Source organism: Oncorhynchus nerka, linkage group LG23 (assembly GCF_034236695.1).
Source record: "Oncorhynchus nerka isolate Pitt River linkage group LG23, Oner_Uvic_2.0, whole genome shotgun sequence".
In the NCBI taxonomy this organism is placed as follows: domain Eukaryota; kingdom Metazoa; phylum Chordata; class Actinopteri; order Salmoniformes; family Salmonidae; genus Oncorhynchus; species Oncorhynchus nerka.
Genome location: NC_088418.1, coordinates 10,842,554 through 10,866,196, shown reverse-complemented (window position 1 = coordinate 10,866,196; position 23,643 = coordinate 10,842,554). Strand labels below are relative to the sequence as shown.

At 43.4% G+C, this 23,643-nt stretch overlaps 2 protein-coding genes across 2 annotated transcripts in view; both read left to right on the top strand.

Moving 5' to 3' along the window:
- LOC115106308 (growth arrest-specific protein 7-like) overlaps positions 1–12,098 on the top strand; it is a 135,589-nt gene extending 123,491 nt beyond the window's left edge. The window contains exons 12-14 of the mRNA XM_029628905.2: positions 10,814–10,893; positions 11,106–11,204; positions 11,437–12,098. Of these exons, the coding sequence (XP_029484765.1) occupies positions 10,814–10,893; positions 11,106–11,204; positions 11,437–11,550 (293 nt within the window). The 3' untranslated portion in view covers positions 11,551–12,098. The remainder of the gene's footprint in view (positions 1–10,813; positions 10,894–11,105; positions 11,205–11,436) is intronic.
- Positions 12,099–16,013: 3,915 nt separating this feature from the next.
- On the top strand, positions 16,014–20,407 carry LOC135564046 (uncharacterized). Its single transcript, XM_065008459.1, has 5 exons — positions 16,014–16,055; positions 17,564–18,209; positions 18,314–19,020; positions 19,569–19,821; positions 20,139–20,407. The coding sequence occupies exons 1-5, from the start codon at positions 16,014–16,016 to the stop codon at positions 20,405–20,407; spliced, it is 1,917 nt and encodes a 638-aa protein (XP_064864531.1).
- The last annotated feature ends 3,236 nt before the right edge of the window (positions 20,408–23,643 follow it).

The following is a 23,643-nucleotide window of genomic DNA, read 5'->3' as shown; positions in this document are numbered from 1 at the left end:
GTGGTGGCACCGGGATCCTCATCTCTCCCAAGTGGTCATTCTCTCTTTCTCCCCTTACCCATCTGTCTATCGCCTCCTTTGAATTCCATGCTGTCACAGTTACCAGCCCTTTCAAGCTTAACATCCTTATCATTTATCGCCCTCCAGGTTCCCTCGGAGAGTTCATCAATGAGCTTGATGCCTTGATAAGCTCCTTTCCTGAGGACGGCTCACCTCTCACAGTTCTGGGCGACTTTAACCTCCCCACGTCTACCTTTGACTCATTCCTCTCTGCCTCCTTCTTTCCACTCCTCTCCTCTTTTGACCTCACCCTCTCACCTTCCCCCTACTCACAAGGCAGGCAATACGCTCGACCTCATCTTTACTAGATGCTGTTCTTCCACTAACCTCATTGCAACTCCCCTCCAAGTCTCCGACCACTACCTTGTATCCTTTTCCCTCTCGCTCTCATCCAACACTTCCCACACTGCCCCTACTCGGATGGTATCGCGCTGTCCCAACCTTCGCTCTCTCTCCCCCCGCTACTCTCTCCTCTTCCATCCTATCATCTCTTCCCTCTGCTCAAACCTTCTCCAACCTATCTCCTGATTCTGCCTCCTCAACCCTCCTCTCCTCCCTTTCTGCATCCTTTGACTCTCTATGTCCCCTATCCTCCAGGCCGGCTCGGTCCTCCCCTCCCGCTCCGTGGCTCGACGACTCATTGCGAGCTCACAGAACAGGGCTCCGGGCAGCCGAGCGGAAATGGAGGAAAACTCGCCTCCCTGCGGACCTGGCATCCTTTCACTCCCTCCTCTCTACATTTTCCTCCTCTGTCTCTGCTGCTAAAGCCACTTTCTACCACTCTACATTCCAAGCATCTGCCTCTAACCCTAGGAAGCTCTTTGCCACCTTCTCCTCACTCCTGAATCCTCCTCTCCCCCCCTCCTCCCTCTCTGCAGATGACTTCGTCAACCATTTTGAAAAGAAGGTCGACGACATCCGATCCTCGTTTGCTAAGTCAAACGACACCGCTGGTTCTGCTCACACTGCCCTACCCTGTGCTCTGACCTCTTTCTCCCCTCTCTCTCCAGATGACATCTCGCGTCTTGTGACGGCCGGCCGCCCAACAACCTGCCCGCTTGACCCTATCCCCTCCTCTCTTCTCCAGACCATTTCCGGTGACCTTCTCCCTTAACTCACCTCGCTCATCAACTCATCCCTGACCGCTGGCTACGTCCCTCCCGTCTTCAAGAGAGCGAGAGTTGCACCCCTTCTGAAAAAACCTACACTCGATCCCTCCGATGTCAACAACTACAGTATCCAGTATCCCTTCTTTCTTTTCTCTCCAAAACTCTTGAACGTGCCGTCCTTGGCCAGCTCTCCCGCTATCTCTCTCAGAATGACCTTCTTGATCCAAATCAGTCAGGTTTCAAGACTAGTCATTCAACTGAGACTGCTCTTCTCTGTATCACAGAGGCACTCCGCACTGCTAAAGCTAACTCTCTCTCCTCTGCTCTCATCCTTCTAGACCTATCGGCTGCCTTCGATACTGTGAACCATCAGATCCTCCTCTCCACCCTCTCCGAGTTGGGCATCTCCGGCGCGGCCCATGCTTGGATTGCGTCCTACCTGACAGGTCGCTCCGACCAGGTGGCGTGGCGAGAATCTGTCTCCTCACCACGCGCTCTCACCACTGGTGTCCCCCAGGGCTCTGTTCTAGGCCCTCTCCTATTCTCGCTATACACCAAGTCACTTGGCTCTGTCATAACCTCACATGGTCTCTCCTATCATTGCTATGCAGACGACACACAATTAATCTTCTCCTTTCCCCCCTCTGATGACCAGGTGGCGAATCGCATCTCTGCGTGTCTGGCAGACATATCAGTGTGGATGACGGATCACCACCTCAAGCTGAACCTCGGCAAGACGGAGCTGCTCTTCCTCCCGGGAAGGACTGCCCGTTCCATGATCTCGCCATCACGGTTGACAACTCCACTGTGTCCTCCTCCCAGAGCGCTAAGAACCTTGGCGTGATCCTGGACAACACCCTGTCGTTCTCAACTAACATCAAGGCGGTGGCCCGTTCCTGTAGGTTCATGCTCTACAACATCCGCAGAGTACGACCCTGCCTCACACAGGAAGCGGCGCAGGTCCTAATCCAGGCACTTGTCATCTCCCGTCTGGATTACTGCAACTCGCTGTTGGCTGGGCTCCCTGCCTGTGCCATTAAACCCCTACAACTCATCCAGAACGCCGCAGCCCGTCTGGTGTTCAACATTCCCAAGTTCTCTCACGTCACCCCGCTCCTCCGCTCTCTCCACTGGCTTCCAGTTGAAGCTCGCATCCGCTACAAGACCATGGTGCTTGCCTACGGAGCTGTGAGGGGAACGGCACCTCAGTACCTCCAGGCTCTGATCAGGCCCTACACCCAAACAAGGGCACTGCGTTCATCCACCTCTGGCCTGCTCGCCTCCCTACCACTGAGGAAGTACAGTTCCCGCTCAGCCCAGTCAAAACTGTTCGCTGCTCTGGCCCCCCAATGGTGGAACAAACTCCCTCACGACGCCAGGACAGCGGAGTCAATCACCACCTTCCGGAGACACCTGAAACCCCACCTCTTTAAGGAATACCTAGGATAGGATAAAGTAATCCTTCTCACCCCCCTTAAAAGACTTAGATGCACTATTGTAAAGTGGCTGTTCCACTGGATGTCATAAGGTGAAAGCACCAATTTGTAAGTCGCTCTGGATAAGAGTGTCTGCTAAATGACTTAAATGGAAAATGTAAATGTTAATGAGTGAGAAACAACAATACCAAGCACCCACAAGTCTTCACTTTTTTTTTGCGAACTCCAAAAATGATTATTAAAAAGTTATCCACATAGTTATCCATTAGTTATCCACTAGTTATCCATTAGTTATCCATTAGTTATCCATTAGTTATCCACATAGTTATCCATTAGTTATCCATTAGTTATCCATTAGTTATCCACATAGTTATCCATTAGTTATCCATTAGTTATCCATTAGTTATCCATTAGTTATCCATTAGTTATCCACATAGTTATCCATTAGTTATCCATTAGTTATCCATTAGTTATCCATTAGTTATCCATTAGTTATCCATAGTTATCCATTAGTTATCCATTAGTTATCCATTAGTTATCCATAGTTATCCACATAGTTATCCAGTTATAGTTATCCATTAGTTATCCACATAGTTATCCATTAGTTATCCATTAGTTATCCACATAGTTATCACATTAGTTATCCATTAGTTATCCATTAGTTATCCACATAGTTATCCACATAGTTATCCATTAGTTATCCATTAGTTATCCACATAGTTATCCACATAGTTATCCATTAGTTATCCATTAGTTATCCACATAGTTATCCATTAGTTATCCATTAGTTATCCATTAGTTATCCACATAGTTATCCATTAGTTACATAGTTATCCATTAGTTATCCATTAGTTATCATAGTTATCCATTAGTTATCCATTAGTTATCCATAGTTATCCACATAGTTATCCATAGTTATCCATTAGTTATCCACATAGTTATCCATTAGTTATCCATTAGTTATCCATTAGTTATCCCATTAGTTATCCATTAGTTATCCATTAGTTATCCATTAGTTATCCATTAGTTATATCCACATAGTTATCCATTAGTTATCCATTAGTTATCCATTAGTTATCCATTAGTTATCCATTAGTTATCCACATAGTTATCCACATAGTTATCCATTAGTTATCCATTAGTTATCCCATAGTTATCCACATAGTTATCCACATAGTTATCCACATAGTTATCCATTAGTTATCCATTAGTTATCCATTAGTTATCCACATAGTTATCCATTAGTTATCCATTAGTTATCCACATAGTTATGCACATAGTTATCCACATAGTTATCATAGTTATCCATTAGTTATCCATTAGTTATCCACATAGTTATCCCATAGTTATTAGTTATCCATTAGTTATCCATTAGTTATCCACATAGTTATCCACATAGTTATCCACTTAGTTATCCATTAGTTATCCACATAGTTATCCACATAGTTATCCACAGTTATCCACTTAGTTATCCCATTAGTTATCCATTAGTTATCCATTAGTTATCCACATAGTTATCCACATAGTTATCCATTAGTTATCCATAGTTATCCATAGTTATCCATTAGTTATCCACATAGTTATCCACATAGTTATCCATTAGTTATCCATTAGTTATCCATTAGTTATCCATTAGTTATCCACATAGTTATCCATTAGTTATCCATTAGTTATCCATTAGTTATCCACATAGTTATCCATTAGTTATCCACATAGTTATCCATTAGTTATCCACATAGTTATCCATTAGTTATCCATTAGTTATCCATTAGTTATCCATTAGTTATCCACATAGTTATCCATTAGTTATCCACATAGTTATCCATTAGTTATCCACATAGTTATCCATTAGTTATCCATTAGTTATCCACATAGTTATCCATTAGTTATCCATTAGTTATCCACATAGTTATCCATTAGTTATCCATTAGTTATCCATTAGTTATCCATTAGTTATCCACATAGTTATCCATTAGTTATCCATTAGTTATCCATTAGTTATCCATTAGTTATCCACATAGTTATCCATTAGTTATCCATTAGTTATCCATTAGTTATCCATTAGTTATCCATTAGTTATCCATTAGTTATCCACATAGTTATCCATTAGTTATCCATTAGTTATCCATTAGTTATCCACATAGTTATCCACATAGTTATCCATTAGTTATCCAATAGTTATCCACATAGTTATCCACATAGTTATCCACATAGTTATCCACATAGTTATCCACATAGTTATCCACATAGTTATCCACATAGTTATCCATTAGTTATCCACATAGTTATCCACATAGTTATCCATTAGTTATCCATTAGTTATCCACATAGTTATCCACATAGTTATCCATTAGTTATTAGTTATCCACATAGTTATCCACATAGTTATCCATCCATTAGTTATCCACATAGTTATCCATTAGTTATCCATTAGTTATCCATTAGTTATCCACATAGTTATCCATTAGTTATCCATTAGTTATCCATTAGTTATCCATTAGTTATCCACATAGTTATCCACATAGTTATCCATTAGTTATCCATTAGTTATCCACATAGTTATCCACATAGTTATCCATTAGTTATCCATTAGTTATCCACATAGTTATCCACATAGTTATCCATTAGTTATCCATTAGTTATCCACATAGTTATCCATTAGTTATCCATTAGTTATCCATTAGTTATCCACATAGTTATCCATTAGTTATCCATTAGTTATCCATTAGTTATCCATTAGTTATCCATTAGTTATCCACTTAGTTATCCATTAGTTATCCATTAGTTATCCACATAGTTATCCACATAGTTATTAGTTATCCATTAGTTATCCATTAGTTATCCACATAGTTATCCACATAGTTATCCATTAGTTATCCACATAGTTATCCATTAGTTATCCATTAGTTATCCACATAGTTATCCACATAGTTATCCACATAGTTATCCATTAGTTATCCATTAGTTATCACATAGTTATCCACATAGTTATCCACTTAGTTATCCATTAGTTATCCACATAGTTATCCACATAGTTATCCACATAGTTATCCATTAGTTATCCACTTAGTTATCCACTTAGTTATCCATTAGTTATCCACGTAGTTATCCACATAGTTATCCATTAGTTATCCATAGTTATCCACATAGTTATCCACTTAGTTATCCACATAGTTATCCATTAGTTATCCATTAGTTATCCACATAGTTATCCACATAGTTATCCATTAGTTATCCATTAGTTATCCATTAGTTATCCATTAGTTATCCATTAGTTATCCACATTAGTTATCCATTAGTTATCCATTAGTTATCCACATAGTTATCCATTAGTTATCCACATAGTTATCCATTAGTTATCCACTTAGTTATCCATTAGTTATCCATTAGTTATCCATTAGTTATCCACATAGTTATCCATTAGTTATCCACATAGTTATCCACATAGTTATCCATTAGTTATTAGTTATCCATCCATTAGTTATTAGTTATCCATTAGTTATCCATTAGTTACATTAGTTATCCACATAGTTATCCATTAGTTATCCATCCATTAGTTATTAGTTATCCATTAGTTATCCATTAGTTATCCATTAGTTATCCACATAGTTATCCATTAGTTATCCATTAGTTATCCATTAGTTATCCATTAGTTATCCATTAGTTATCCATTAGTTATCCACATAGTTATCCATTAGTTATCCATTAGTTATCCATTAGTTATCCACATAGTTATCCACATAGTTATCCATTAGTTATCCATTAGTTATCCACATAGTTATCCACATAGTTATCCACATAGTTATCCACATAGTTATCCACATAGTTATCCACATAGTTATCCACATAGTTATCCACATAGTTATCCATTAGTTATCCACATAGTTATCCACATAGTTATCCATTAGTTATCCATTAGTTATCCACATAGTTATCCACATAGTTATCCATTAGTTATCCATTAGTTATCCACATAGTTATCCATTAGTTATCCATTAGTTATCCATTAGTTATCCACATAGTTATCCATTAGTTATCCATTAGTTATCCATTAGTTATCCATTAGTTATCCACATAGTTATCCATTAGTTATCCATTAGTTATCCATTAGTTATCCACATAGTTATCCACATAGTTATCCATTAGTTATCCATTAGTTATCCACATAGTTATCCACATAGTTATCCATTAGTTATCCATTAGTTATCCACATAGTTATCCCATTAGTTATCCATTAGTTATCCACATAGTTATCCATTAGTTATCCATTAGTTATCCATTAGTTATCCATTAGTTATCCACATAGTTATCCATTAGTTATCCATTAGTTATCCACTTAGTTATCCATTAGTTATCCATTAGTTATCCACATAGTTATCCACATAGTTATCCACATAGTTATCCATTAGTTATCCATTAGTTATCCACATAGTTATCCACATAGTTATCCACATAGTTATCCACATAGTTATCCATTAGTTATCCATTAGTTATCCACATAGTTATCCACATAGTTATCCACATAGTTATCCATTAGTTATCCATTAGTTATCCACATAGTTATCCACTTAGTTATCCATTAGTTATCCACATAGTTATCCACATAGTTATCCACATAGTTATCCATTAGTTATCCACTTAGTTATCCACTTAGTTATCATTAGTTATCCATTAGTTATCCGTAGTTATTAGTTATCCATTAGTTATTAGTTATCCACATAGTTATCCACTTAGTTATCCACATAGTTATCCATTAGTTATCCATTAGTTATCCACATAGTTATCCACATAGTTATCCATTAGTTATCCATTAGTTATCCACATAGTTATCCACATAGTTATCCACTTAGTTATCCACTTAGTTATCCATTAGTTATCCACGTAGTTATCCACATAGTTATCCATTAGTTATCCACATAGTTATCCACATAGTTATCCACTTAGTTATCCACATAGTTATCCACTTAGTTATCCACTTAGTTATCCACATAGTTATCCACATAGTTATCCACTTAGTTAACCATTAGTTATCCACTTAGTTATCCACTTAGTTATCCACGTAGTTATCCACATAGTTATCCACTTAGTTATCCACTTAGTTATCCATTTAGTTATCTACGTAGTTATCCATTAGTTATCCACTTAGTTATCCACTTAGTTATCCACGTAGTTATCCATTAGTTATCCACTTAGTTATCCACTTAGTTATCCACATAGTTATCCACTTAGTTATCCACTTAGGGATCCATTTAGTTATCCACTTAGTTATCCATTAGTTATCCACTTAGTTATCCACTTAGTTATCCACATAGTTATCCATTAGTTATCCACTTAGTTATCCACATAGTTATCCACATAGTTATCCACTTAGTTATCCACATAGTTATCCATTAGTTATCCACTTAGTTATCCACTTAGTTATCCACTTAGTTATCCATTAGTTATCTACTTAGTTATCCACTTAGTTATCCACTTAGGGATCCACTTAGTTATCCATTAGTTATCCACTTAGTTATCCACATAGTTATCCACATAGTTATCCACTTAGTTATCCACATAGTTATCCATTAGTTATCCACTTAGTTATCCACTTAGTTATCCACATAGTTATCCACTTAGTTATCCACTTAGTTATCCACTTAGGGATCCATTTAGTTATCCATTAGTTATCCACTTAGTTATCCACTTAGTTATCCACATAGTTATCCATTAGTTATCCACTTAGTTATCCATTAGTTATCCACTTAGTTATCCACATAGTTATCCATTAGTTATCCACATATTTATCCACATAGTTATCCATTAGTTATCCATTTAGTTATCCATTAGTTATCAATTAGTTATCCACTTAGGGATCCACTTAGGGATCCACTTAGTTATCCATTAGTTATCCACTTAGTTATCCATTAGTTATCCACATAGTTATCCACTTAGGGATCCACTTAGTTATCCACGTAGTTATCCACTTAGTTATCCATTAGTTATCCACATAGTTATCCACATAGTTATCCACATAGTTATCCATTAGTTATCCACGTAGTTATCCACATAGTTATCCATTAGTTATCCACATAGTTATCCACATAGTTATCCACTTAGGGATCCACTTAGTTATCCACATAGTTATCCACTTAGTTATCCATTAGTTATCCACTTAGTTATCAATTAGTTATCCACTTAGTTATCCACATAGTTATCCACATAGTTATCCACTTAGGGATCCACTTAGTTATCCACTTAGTTATCCATTAGTTATCCACTTAGTTATCCACTTAGTTATCCACTTAGTTATCCACATAGTTATCCATTAGTTATCCATTAGTTATCCACTTAGTTATCAATTAGTTATCCACTTAGTTATCCACATAGTTATCCACATAGTTATCCACTTAGGGATCCACTTAGTTATCCACATAGTTATCCACTTAGTTATCCATTAGTTATCCACTTAGTTATCAATTAGTTATCCATTAGTTATCCACTTAGTTATCCACTTAGTTATCCATTAGTTATCCACTTAGTTATCCATTAGTTATCCACTTAGTTATCAATTAGTTATCCACTTAGTTATCCACATAGTTATCCACATAGTTATCCACTTAGGGATCCACTTAGGGATCCACTTAGGTATCCACTTAGTTATCCACTTAGTTATCCATTCGTTATCCATTAGTTATCCACTTAGTTATCCACTTAGTTATCCATTAGTTATCCATTAGTTATCCACATAGTTATCCACTTAGTTAACCATTTAGTTATTTATAAAATGTCTGCCCTGCTAGAGCTGTCCCGGTCAACGGTAAGTGCTGTTATTGTGAAGTGGACACGTTTATGAGCAACAACGGCTTAGCCTCAAAGTGGTAAGCCACACAAGCTCACAGAATGGGAGCGCCAAGTGCTGAAGCGCGTAGTCTGTCCTCGGTTGCAACACTCACTACCCAGTTCCAAACTGCCTCTGGAAGCAACGTCAGCACAATATGCCGAACAGCCACACACAATGGCCATTGCCGAGCCATGGCCGAGCAGGCACACCCAAGCCTAAGATCACCATACGCAATGCCAAGCGTTAGCTGGAATGGTGTAAAGCTCGCCACCATTGGTCTCTGGAGCATTGGAAATACGTTCTCCGGAGTGATGAATCACACTTCACCATCTGGCAGGCTGACGGACTAATCTGGGTTTGGCGGATGCCAGGAGAACAATACCTGCCCCAATGCATAGTGCCAACTGTAAAGTTTGGTGGAGGAGGAGTAATGGGCTGGGGCTGTTTTTCATGGTTCGGGCCCCTTAGTTCCAGTGAAGGGAAATCTTAATGCTACATCATACAATGATACTTTGTGGCAACAGTTGTGTGGAATGCCCTTTCCTGTGTCAGCATGACAATGCCCCCGTGCACAAAGCAAGGCCCGTATAGAAATGGTTTGTCGAGATCGGTGTGGAAGAACTACACTGAGCCCTGGCCTCAACCCCATCGAACACCTTTGGGATGAATTGGAACACCGACTGTGAGCCAGACCTAATCGCCCAACATCAGTGCCCGACCTCACTAATGCTCTTGTGGCTGAATGGAAGCAAGTCCCCGCAGCAATGTTCCAGCATCTAGTGGAATGCCTTCCCAGAAGAGTGGAGGCTGTTATAGCAGCAAAGGGGGGACCAACTCCATAATAATGCCCATGACTTTGGAATGAGATGTTCGACGAGCAGATGTCCACATACTTTTGATCATGTAGTGTACTTTTGTTTTTGGTAAATGTACTTGATACGATTGCGATGTGTCTCACCTAGATATCTTAAGATGACCGCAATAATTGTAAGTTGTTCTGAATATGAGCGTCTGCTAATTGACTTCTAACTGGGGCAGCAGGGTAGCCTAGTGGTTAGAGAGTTGGACTAGGAACCGGAAGGTTGCAAGTTCAAACCCCCGAGCTGACAAGATACAAATCTGTCTTTCTGCCCCTGAACAGGCAGTTTAACCCACTGTTCCTAGGCCGTCATTGAAAATAAGAATTTGTTCTTAACTGACTTGCCTGGTTTAATAAAGATAAAATAAATAAATTGTACATGTAAAAGGTTGTTGCTTAATATTTGGACTTTGACGCCCCCTGCTGGAGAAGTTATTGTACAACTGTTAAACCCGGAGGAAAGAAAGGTGCAGTCAGTGTCCAAAGAATAGATACGTTTGTCTAAACAGTATTTTCTGTCTACCAGGAGACGACCTGATGCGCTGTGTGGACCTTTACAACCAGTCACAGTCTAAATGGTTTGAGGAGATGGTGACCACAAGCCTGGTAAGACTCTTCTTTGTATTTCCTCCTTATCACTGATGGTGATGTATGTAGCGTATTGCTTTGGTAGCCTGGGTGCTGGTCTGTTTCTACTTCAGCCTTCTTCAGGAACAGTGAGGTTGGCTTATCGGTGAGTCTGGCAAACCACAGAAAGGATTCATCTGAATCACGTAATCCAAAAACCCATGTTCCCTTCAATCTTTTCTGTCCTTCAGGAGCTGGAGAGGCTGGAGGTAGAGAGGGTGGAGATGATACGACAGCATCTGTGTCAGTACACCACCTTACGGCATGAGACTGACATGTTTAACCAGAGTGTAAGTCAAGCACCACCTTGTATTACCAGTAGAGAGCAGTCAATGCCTTGTTTTTCTGTGTATTTTTCAGAGCTGCACACACACACACACACACACAGACACACGCGCACGCACACACACGCGCACGCACACACACACACACACACACACACACACACACACACACACACACACACACACACACACACACACACACACAGGGTATTGACTGTTTATCCACGTGTCCTTGCAGACGATGGAGCCAGTGGATCAGCTGCTACAGAGTGTGGACCCAGCTAGAGACAGAGAGCTCTGGGTCCAGGAGCAGAAGACAGGAGACATCAGGCCTGTGGACATTGAGATATAACACACCTCGTTCCCAGGGGTCACACACATGTGGATCCACAAGCCTGGATCTTTACGGGGTCTTCAATGTCAACTTTGAGATATTATAGACATCCTGAGAAATCTGGATGACTCGCTCCACAGACAAAAGTCTGCTCTTTAGAGAGCGAGCACCACCACCAGACAGTGTTCATTATGACCTAGAGGATTCTATATGGTACACAGACAGTGTTCATTATGACCTAGAGGATTCTATATGGTAGACAGACAGTGTTCATTATGACCTAGAGGATTCTATATGGTAGACAGACAAGTGTTCATTATGACCTAGAGGATCCTATATGGCAGATAGACAGTGTTCATTATGACCTAGAGGATTCTATATAGTAGACAGACAGTGTTCATTGTGACCTAGAGGATTCTATATGGTAGACAGACAGTGTTCATTGTGACCTAGAGGATTCTATATAGTAGACAGACAGTGTTTATTATGACCTAGAGGATTCTATATGGCAGACAGACAGTGTTCATTATGACCTAGAGGATTCTATATGGTAGACAGACAGTGTTCATTATGACCTAGAGGATTCTATATGGTAGACAGACAGTGTTCGTTATGACCTAGAGGATTCTATATGGTAGACAGACAGTGTTCATTATGACCTAGAGGATTCTATATGGTAGACAGACAGTGTTCATTATGACCTAGAGGATTCTATATGGTAGACAGACAGTGTTCATTATGACCTAGAGGATTATATATGGTAGACAGACAGTGTTCATTATGACCTAGAGGATTCTATATGGTAGACAGACAGTGTTCATTATGACCTAGAGGATTCTATATGGTAGACAGACAGTGTTCATTATGACCTAGAGGATTCTATATGGTAGACAGACAGTGTTCATTATGACCTAGATTATTCTATATGGTAGACAGACATTGTTCATTATGACCTAGAGGATTATATATGGTAGACAGACAGTGTTCATTATGACCTAGAGGATTCTATATGGTAGACAGACAGTGTTCATTATGACCTAGAGGATTCTATATGGTAGACAGACGGTGTTCATTATGACCTAGAGGATCCTATATGGCAGATAGACAGTGTTCATTATGACCTAGAGGATTCTATATGGTAGACAGACAGTGTTCATTATGACCTAGAGGATTCTATATGGTAGACAGACAGTGTTCATTATGACCTAGAGGATTCTATATGGCAGACAGACAGTGTTCATTATGACCTAGAGGATCCTATATGGCAGATAGACAGTGTTCATTATGACCTAGAGGATTCTATATGGTAGACAGACAGTGTTCATTATGACCTAAAGGATTCTATATGGTAGACAGACAGTGTTCATTATGACCTAGAGGATTCTATATGGTAGACAGACAGTGTTCATTATGACCTAGAGGATTCTATATGGTAGACAGACAGTGTTCATTATGACCTAGAGGATTCTATATGGTAGACAGACAGTGTTCATTATGACCTAGAGGATCCTATATGGCAGATAGACAGTGTTCATTATGACCTAGAGGATTCTATATGGTAGACAGACAGTGTTCATTATGACCTAGAGGATTCTATATGGTAGACAGACAGTGTTCATTATGACCTAGAGGATTCTATATGGCAGACAGACAGTGTTCATTATGACCTAGAGGATTCTATATGGTAGACAGACAGTGTTCATTATGACCTAGATGATTCTATATGGTAGACAGACAGTGTTCATTATGACCTAGAGGATTATATATGGTAGACAGACAGTGTTCATTATGACCTAGAGGATTCTATATGGTAGACAGACAGTGTTCATTATGACCTAGAGGATTCTATATGGTAGACAGACAGTGTTCATTATGACCTAGAGGATTCTATATGGTAGACAGACAGTGTTCATTATGACCTAGAGGATTCTATATGGCAGACAGACAGTGTTCATTATGACCTAGAGGATTCTATATGGTAGACAGACAGTGTTCATTATGACCTAGAGGATCCTATATGGCAGATAGACAGTGTTCATTATGACCTAGAGGATTCTATATGGTAGACATACAGTGTTCATTATGACATAGAGGATTCTATATGGTACACAGACAGTGTTCATTATGACCTAGAGGATTCTATATGGCAGACAGACAGTGTTCATTATGACCTAGAGGATTCTATATGGTAGACAGACAGTGTTCATTGTGACCTAGAGGATTCTATATAGTAGACAGACAGTGTTTATTATGACCTAGAGGATTCTATATGGTAGACAGACAGTGTTCATTATGACCTAGATTATTCTATATGGTAGACAGACATTGTTCATTATGACCTAGAGGATTCTATATGGTAGACAGACAGTGTTCATTATGATCTAGAGGATTCTATATGGTAGACAGACAGTGTTCATTGTGACCTAGAGGATTCTATATGGTAGACAGACAGTGTTCATTATGACCTAGAGGATTCTATATGGTAGACAGACAGTGTTCATTATGACCTAGAGGATTCTATATGGTAGACAGACATTGTTCATTATGACCTAGAGGATTCTATATGGTAGACAGACAGTGTTCATTATGACCTGGAGGATTCTATATGGTAGACAGACAGTGTTCATTATGACCTAGAGGATTCTATATGGTAGACAGACAGTGTTCATTATGACCTAGAGGATTCTATATGGTAGACAGACAGTGTTCATTATGACCTAGAGGATTCTATATGGTAGACAGACAGTGTTCATTATGACCTAGAGGATTCTATATGGTAGACAGACAGTGTTCATTATGACCTAGTGTTCATTATGACCTAGAGGATTCTATATGGTAGACAGACAGTGTTCATTATGACCTAGAGTATTCTATATGGATGAGGGAGTGTGATGATATGTATGCTGACCGGCTTGCATGTCTTTTATATATTGATTCATCATTAACTGTTCTATATGCTAAGTGTTAATGGAATGTCTAATTCAACCGTTCTTAAGTACACTGCCTTTTCTGTTCCCAAAACTAGAATATATTATGAACAGAGTGGACAAAGTTTTGTAGACTTTAATCTTTTCAAAAGTTTGAAAAAAAATTGCGCTGTTTAGGAGGAGTGCAAAGGCGAATTGAGTTATTGCACAAGCGCACTTCACAGAGTAGGCGTTCCGTAACGGATATATGCAGATATATTCTAGAATGTGCTAATAGGATATTGCTAGGGCGTGCATGGCTCTGCTCACCTCCTTCCTTGTTCTTCCCATTGTGACTAATTTGTTCCCATTGGAAACGACAAGCTGTGGTCTATCTTGGTTTAGTCATGAAAATCTTTGTTAGAATTGTCTGTATAAACACACTCAGTAAATTGTTGACCAACTGAAATACTAACACAGAGGTGAATTAGGAAATTTAACAGCTACTGCTGCTGCTATGTAATAGAACGTACATCAAATGCAATCAAATGTATAGATTATATTTCATCTACATGTGAACTTTGAAGTGAGGTTTTTAAGGTGAATGTTGATGTAAGAAGTATCAGCTGATGTAAGAAGGGCTTTATAAATAAATTTGATTTGATTCTGGGTTGTTTTCGACAGATGTGAAGTTTTGAAGAAAGATTGACACAAATGTAACACATCTGTTCTGAGGGCAAAGTGGGGTGTTCCTAATGTTTTGTACACTCAGTGTGTTTGTCTATACTGTATATACACACACAGTGCACAGGAGTGCGGGTACAGTTGAAATGAATAATGGACTTCTAGTATAGCGTTGTCTTGTATCTATCCGGTAAGTATTACACATATAAACCTACAGTTCTACTGTCCAATCAGATGCATACATGTTGTATAGAGTGTTCCATTACTTTTTGGTTCTAAAACCTTGAAAGTTCCATTCTACATGGACATAACTCCTGAATGTTTGTCGTTAATGTTTTTGCCATTAATATTATAAATAAATAGATATACATTTTATTTTACAACTATCTCTGGTAGTTTCTTTCGCCTGTTTTGATACGACAAAATACTGATTTATGATTGATATATTATTATTTTTGGAAGTGTTTGTGGTTCAGGTAAAATATATTGAGGGTACATTGAGATATTTAAGGAATGAATATGGTTTTATTTCTTAAAAACATATTTTCACATTCAAGTCATTTAAATTTTTTGGGCAGTGATATACTGTATATTTTGAATAAAAATATAAAACCCAACATGCAACAATTTCAAAGATTTTACTGAGTTACATTTCATATAAGGAAATCAGTCAATTGAAATAAATTAATTTGGCTCTAATCTAGGAATATCACATGACTGGAAATACAGATATGCATCTGTTGGTTAAAAGTAGATCAGGGGTTGGATCAGAAAACCAGTCAGTATCAGGTGGGACCATCTGCCTCATGCAGCGCGACACATCTACTTCGCATAGAGTTGATCAGGCTGTTGATTGTGGCCTGTGGAATGTTGTCCCATTGGAAGCTGAAAATGTCACTCATTGAGCATGTTTGGGATGCTCTGGATCCACATGTACGACAAAGTGTTCCATTTCCCGGAAATATATCCAACAACTTCACACAGCCATTGAAGAGGAGTGGGACAATATTAAACAGCCTGATCAACTCTATTCGAAGGAGATTTTCTGATCCACGCCCCTACTTTAAAAAAAAAGGTATCTGTGACCAACAGATGCATCTCTGTATTCCCAGTCATGTGAAATCCGTAGATTAGGGTCTAATGACTTCACTTGAATTGACTGATTTCTCTCTATGAACTGTAACTCAGAAAAATCTTTGAAATTGTTGCATGTTGCGTTTATATTTTTGTTCAGTGTATCTAGGAGATCTAATAATGCTCAGGAAATATTTTTTGAACACAAAAAAAAACTACCTTTCATGAAATGTTTTTTTTTTTTTAACCAGTATCAGTTACCTTCAGATAAGTCCTGTGACACTTGTGGGGGTTGTACAGCAAAACGGAGAACACCATTGTGAGAGTCTCCCCTTTCCGTAGAGTGGTCATATTAGTTAGGAGGTCAAACTGTTCAGACGCTACAGACGTTTTCCCCTCAGCCCTCTTCACCTCAGCCCTCTTCCCCTCAGCCCCCTCAGCCCTCTTCACCTCAGCCCCTTCAGCCCTCTTCACCTCAGCCCCTTCAACCCTCTTCATCTCCCCTCTTCACCTCAGCCCCTTCAACCCTCTTCATCTCAGCCCTATTCACCTCAGCCCCCTCAACCCTCTTCACCTCATCCCCTCAGCCCTCTTCACCTCAGCCCTCTGCACCTCAGCCCTCTTCACCTCAGCCCTCTTCACCTCAGCCCTCTTCACCTCAGCCCTCTTCACCTCATCCCCCTCAGCCCTCCTCACCTCAGCCCCCTCAGCCCTCTTCACCTCAGCCCTCTTCACCTCATCCCCCTCAGCCCTCTTCACCTCAGCCATCTTCACCTCAGCCCCATCAACCCTCTTCACCTCATCCCCCTCAACCCTCTTCACCTCATCCCCCAGCCCTCTTCACCTCAGCCCTCTTCACCTCAGCCCCTTCAGCCCTCTTCACCTCAGCCCTCTTCACCTCAGCCCCTCTTCACCTCATTCAGCCCTCTTCACCTCAGCCCCTTCACCTCAGCCCCTCAGCCCTCTTCACCTCAGCCCCTTCACCTCATCCCCTCAGCCCTCTTCACCTCAGCCATCTTCACCTCAGCCCCTCAACCCTCTTCTTCATCCCCTCAGCCCTCTTCACCTCAGCCCTCTTCACCTCCCCTCAGCCCTCTTCACCTCAGCCCTCTTCACCTCAGCCCCTCAGCCCTCTTCACCTCAGCCCTCTTCACCCCAGCCCTCTTCACCTCAGCCCTCTTCACCTCAGCCCCTTCACCTCTTCCCTCAGCCCTCTTCACCTCAGCCCCTCACCTCAGCCCTCAGCCCTGTTCACCTCAGCCCTCTTCAGCCCCTCAGCCCTCTTCGCCTCAGCCCTCTTCACCTCAGCCCTCAGCCCTCTTCACCTCAGCCCTCTTCACCTCATCCCCTCAGCCCTCTCACCTCAGCCCCTCAGCCCTCTTCTCTCAGCCCTCTTCACCTCAGCCCCCTCAGCCCTCTTCACCTCAGCCCTCCACCTCATCAGCCCTCTTCACCTCAGCCCCCTCACCTCACCTCAGCCCCCTCAGCCCTCTTCACCTCAGCCCTCTTTACCCCCTCAGCCCCTCTTCACCTTCTTCACCTCATCCCCTCAGCCCTCTTTCAACCCTCTTCTCAGCCCTCTTCACCTCAGCCCTCTGCACCTCAGCCCTTCACCTCAGCCCCTCTTCACCTCAGCCCTCTTCACCTCAGCCCTCTTCACCTCATCCCCTCAGCCCTCTTCACCTCAGCCCTCTTCACCTCAGCCCTCTTCACCTCATCCCCTCAGCCCTCTTCACCTCAGCCATCTTCACCTCAGCCCCATCAACCCCTCATTCACCTCAACCCTCTTCACCTCATCCCCTCAGCCCTCTTTCAGCCCCTCAGCCCCTTCAGCCCTCTTCACCTCTCAGCCCTCTTCACCTCAGCCTCTTCACCTCAGCCCCCTCAGCCCTCTTCACCTCAGCCCCTTCACCTCAGCCCTCAGCCCTCTTCACCTCAGCCCTCTCATCCCCCTCAGCCCCCTCAGCCATCTTCACCTCAGCCCCCTCAGCCCTCTTCACCTCATCCCCCTCAGCCCTCTTCACCTCAGCCCTCTTCACCTCAGCCCTCAGCCCTCTTCACCTCAGCCCCTTCCCTCAGCCCTCTTCACCTCAGCCCTCTTCACCTCATCCCCTCAGCCCTCTTCACCTCAGCCCCTTCACCTCAGCCCTCTTCACCAGCCCCCAGCCCTCTTCACCTCAGCCCCCAGCCCTCTCAGCCCTTCAGCCCTCAGCCCTCTTCACCTCAGCCCCCTCAGCCCTCAGCCCCTTCAGCCCTCTTCACCTCAGCCCTCTTCACCTCAGCCCCTTCAGCCCTCTTCAGCCCCTCAGCCCTCTTCACCTCAGCCCTCTTCACCTCAGCCCCCTCAGACCTCTTCACCTCAGCCCTCTTCACCTCATCCCCTCAGCCCTCTTCACCTCAGCCCCCTCAGCCCTCTTCACCTCAGCCCCTCAGCCCTCTTCACCTCAGCCCTCTTTACCTCAGCCCCCAGCCCCTTCACCTCAGCCCTCTTCATCGCCCTCAGCCCTCTTCACCTCAGCCCCTTCACCTCAGCCCTCTTAACCTCAGCCCCCTCAGCCCCTTCACCTCAGCCCTCTTCACCTCAGCCCTCAGCCCCTCTTCACCTCAGCCCTCTTCACCCATCAGCCCTCTTCACCTCAGCCCCTTCACCTCAGCCCCCTCTTCACCTCATCACCCTCAGCCCCTTCACCTCAGCCCTCTTCACCTCAGCCCCTCAGCCCTCTTCACCTCAGCCCTCTTCACCTCATCCCCTTCAGCCCTCTTCACCTCAGCCCTCTTCACCTCAGCCCCCTCAGCCCTCTTCACCTCAGCCCTCTTCACCTCAGCCCTCAGCCCTCTTCACCTCATCGCCCTCAGCCCTCTTCACCTCAGCCCTCTTCACCTCAGCCCTCTTTCAGCCCTCTTCACCTCAGCCCCCTCAGCCCTCTTCACCTCAGCCCTCTTCACCTCATCCCCTCAGCCCTCTTCACCTCAGCCCCTTCACCTCAGCCCCCTCAGCCCTCTTCACCTCAGCCCCCTCAGCCCTCTTCACCTCAGCCCTCTTCACCTCAGCCCCTCAGCCCTCTTCACCTCAGCCCTCTTCACCTCAGCCCTCTTCACCTCAGCCCCCCCTCAGCCCTCTTCACCTCAGCCCTCTTCACCTCAGCCCCTCAGCCCTCTTCGCCTCAGCCCTCTTCACCTCAGCCCTCTTCACCTCATCCCCTCAGCCCCTCACCTCAGCCCTCAGCCCTCTTCACCTCAGCCCTCTTCACCTCAGCCCCCTCAGCCCTCTTCACCTCAGCCCTCTTCACCTCCCCTCAGCCCTCTTCACCTCAGCCCTCAGCCCTCTTCACCTCAGCCCCTCAGCCCTCTTCACCTCAGCCCTCTTTTCAGCCCTCAGCCCTCTTCACCTCAGCCCCTTCACCCATCGCCCTCAGCCCTCTTCACCTCAGCCCCTTCTTCAGCCCTCTTAACCTCAGCCCTCAGCCCTCTTCACCTCAGCCCTTCACTTCAGCCCTCAGCCCTCTTCAGCCCCTTCACCTCATCCCCTCAGCCCTCTTCACCTCAGCCCCTTCACCTCAGCCCCTCCCTCTTCACCTCATCACCCTCAGCCCTCTTCACCTCAGCCCCTTCACCTCAGCCCTCAGCCCTCTTCACCTCAGCCCTCTTCACCTCATCCCCCTCAGCCCTCTTCACCTCAGCCCTCTTCACCTCAGCCCCCAGCCCTCTTCACCTCAGCCCTCTTCACCTCAGCCCTCTTCACCTCAACCCTCTTCACCCATCGCCCCTCAGCCCTCTTCACCTCAGCCTCTTCACCTCAGCCCTCAGCCCTCTTCACCTCAGCCCTCTTCACCTCAGCCCCTCAGCCCTCTTCACCTCAGCCCCCTCATCCCCTCAGCCCTCTTCACCTCAGCCCCCCTCAGCCCTCTTCACCTCAGCCCCCTCAGCCCTCTTCACCCTCAGCCCTCTTCACCTCAGCCCTTCACCTCAGCCCCTCAGCCCTCTTCACCTCAGCCCTCTTCACCTCAGCCCTGTTCACCTCAGCCCCCTCAGCCCTCTTCGCCTCAGCCCTCTTCACCTCAGCCCTCTTCACCTCAGCCCCCTCAGCCCTCTTCGCCTCAGCCCTCTTCACCTCAGCCCTCTTCACCTCAGCCCCCTCAGCCCTCTTCACCTCAGCCCCCTCAGCTCTAACCTCTGTGAGAGAGCCAGTTCGGTGGCAGTGGAATGATTGATGTTCATTCCTCCTTCAAGGCCCTTGGATGGCTTATTATTGGCAAGGTTGTGTTCTGGCTCAGGGCCACATCTCAGTAAAAGGGTCTATTGTTTGGGAATGGGCTGTGTGTGTCTCAATCCCCCCCGGGCTGTGTGTGTCTCTGTCATGCTCCAGCATGATCATAGCAGCAGGTCTGGAGGAAGGCTTTCCACTAGATGTTGGAACATTGCTGCTATAACAGCCTCTACTCTTCTGGGAAGGCTTTCCACTAGATGTTGGAACATTGCTGCTATAACAGCCTCTACACTTCTGGGAAGGCTTTCCACGAGATGTTGGAACATTGCTGCTATAACAGCCTCTACTCTTCTGGGAAGGCCTTCCACTAGATGTTGGAACATTGCTGCTATAACAGCCTCTACTCTTCTGGGAAGGCCTTCCACTAGATGTTGGAACATTGCTGCTATAACAGCCTCTACTCTTCTGGGAAGGCCTTCCACTAGATGTTGGAACATTGCTGCTATAACAGCCTCTACTCTTCTGGGAAGGCCTTCCACTAGATGTTGGAACATTGCTGCTATAACAGCCTCTACTCTTCTGGGAAGGCCTTCCACTAGATGTTGGAACATTGCTGCTATAACAGCCTCTACTCTTCTGGGAAGGCCTTCCACTAGATCAGGGGTGTCAAAGTCAAATGGACGGAGGGCCAAATAAAAAAATTGGAATGTTCATTGAAAATTTTTTAAATGCGCATATAGTCTAGTGAACCTAATTGAACCTACTGAAAACCTAACAAATATATTACAATATGATCAGATAAATAAAGGGATGGCTCTGTCAGTAATCTTTAATTTTCAACAGACACAAAAGACAAATTTCCTTTATATAAATATCCCCATAACATGAACATTAAATGAAAGAATTGCTGTATTCATAACAGCCATCAGTAGACTATATTTTCTATTTTCTGGGCTAAATTTACTTCAAAGGCTATCATCCACCAACTGAAATATTTTTAAAATATAATTGGATTGAAATACAAAAATAAAGTGCAAAAATCTATTAATCAAAAACAACACTTTGTTTAAGGAGAAGTTGCAGTGAAAACAAATATTAAATTTTAACTTTTAAACTTGAACTGAGTAAAACCTAAATATGTGATTGCACAGTAATGTTCACTTGTTTGAGGTTGAGGGTGATACTTGGTGGTGTCCCATCTTTTCCACAAGTTCATCAATGCCTTCTGAGCTGAAGAAATCCTCAGAATTGAGTGGAGGTGTTCAGCAGTAAGTCGACTTCTGTGTGATGTTTTGTTCAGGTTCATCAAAGAAAACAGTTGTTCACACAGGTATGTGCTGCCAAACATAGACAACGTTTGAGCAGCCTGATGCGCAGCTGGGGCATTGTGCCGGGGGAGGAACGGGCGAACTCCGCAGCACCCACTGCCGCATATTTTGCCCTCAGTGCATCATTGCATTGGAGGTCAATCAACTCCATTTGGAGGTTTGGTGGTGAGCTTTCCACGTCAACAGCAAATGGGTTACCGAGCAGTTCCAATTTTTGTGCTTCAAAGTCAGCAAATCGGCGTCGAAAGTCAGCGGCAAGCATACCTATTTTATCAGCCAACTGTGTGCTCGGGAACGCACTGGTAGAGAGCTTCTCTTTCATGGTCTGGCAGCTGGGAAAGTGGCTCAAATTTTCTTTCCGCATCTGCGTCTCCCACAGAGTCAGTTTGGTTTTAAATGCCTTCACTGTACTGTACATATCAGAGATGACACGATCTCGACCCTGCAGCTGCAAGTTTATTGCATTCAGATGACTCGTAATGTCACACAGAAAAGCCATTTCACACAGAAACATTTCGTCTCGGAGTTGTGTTGTGTCTTTCCCTTTGCTGTCCAAGAACAGACAAATCTCCTCACGAAGCTCAAACATCTTTGAAGCACCTTTCCTGGCTTAGCCATCGCACCTCTGTGTGATAAGGCAAATCACCATGCTCCGTTTCTAACTCCGTCAGAAATGCCTTGAACTGGCGGTGATTCAAACCTTTGGCTCTGATAAAGTTAACTGTGCGCGTGATGATGCTCATTACATGCTCCATTTTCAAGGCTTTACCGCACAACGCTTCCTGGTGTATGATACAATGATAAGCTGTCAGCTCACCTGTCGCGTTTTCCTCTTGCATCTTTTCCCGTATCTTCGCCACCAGTCCGCTCCTGTGTCCACACATCGCAGGTGCTCCGTCGGTTGTCAAACCCACGAGTTTTTCCCAAGGCAGCTCCATCTCATTTACACATCTTGACACCTCTTTACAAATCATGCCCCGTAGTTGTGCCATGCATAGGACGTAAAGCCAAAAACTCCTCTGTCACGCTTAGGTTGGAGTCCACTCCGCGGATGAAAATTGACAACTGGGCAATGTCAGAAATGTTGGTGCTCTCATCCACAGCCAAGGAATATGCAATAAAACCTTTTCCCTTTTTCACAAGCTGCTCTTTTAGATTGATGGACAACTGGTCTACTCTCTCGGCAATGGTGTTTCTGCTCAGACTCACATTTAAAAAGAGTTGCCTTTTTTCTGGGCAAACTTCGTCACAAACTTTAATCATGCAGTTTTTGATGAAATCCCCCTCCGTAAATGGCCGGGCTGATTTAGCGATCTCTTCTGCCAAAATAAAACTGGCCTTGACAGCAGCCTGGCCTTGTGATTTGGCTTTTTTGAACAGAGCCTGTCGAGATTTGAGGCCTCGTTTTAATTCCTCTGCCTTTGTAGCCTTTGTTCCATGTCCATATTCTTGTTTTTGTCCGCGTGTTTCGTTTCATAATGTCGTCTCAGATTATACTCTTTCAGTACCGCCACACTTTCTCCACACAGAAGACACACAGGTTTTCCAGCTACCTTCGTGAACATATACTCCGACTCCCACCTTGTTTGAAACCCCGGTTCTCAGTATCCACCTTCCGTTTTGCCATTTTTGATGGGTATCTGAAAGTTAATTTTACTGTGATGCTGACGACTGCTGTGCCAATAAATATTGAAATGAAGCAGCCTACTGCTCGGTGCGTCACCTTTGCATTGTGGGAAATGTAGTATTGGTGCGTGTAAAAGATCTGCGGGCTGCCGGCTTGCTGCGGGCCGGTTCTAATAATAAATCAAGATCATCCCAGGGGCCGTAAAAAACCTTCTTGCGGGCCGGATGTGGCCCGCGGGCCTTGACTCTGACATATGTGCACTAGATGTTGGAACATTGCTGCTAT

What these genes read in the sequence shown, in the direction of transcription:
- LOC135564046 (XM_065008459.1), top strand. Translation starts at nt 16,014, where the DNA reads ATGTCACTCATTGAGCATGTTTGGGATGCTCTGGATCCACAT. An exon ending in GGGATGCTCTGGATCCACAT is followed by an intron (nt 16,056 to 17,563) that starts GTACGACAAAGT and finishes CTCTCACCTCAG; the next exon opens with CCCCTCAGCCCTCTTCTCTC. An exon ending in CCCCTTCACCTCAGCCCTCA is followed by an intron (nt 19,822 to 20,138) that starts GCCCTCTTCACC and finishes CTTCACCCTCAG; the next exon opens with CCCTCTTCACCTCAGCCCTT.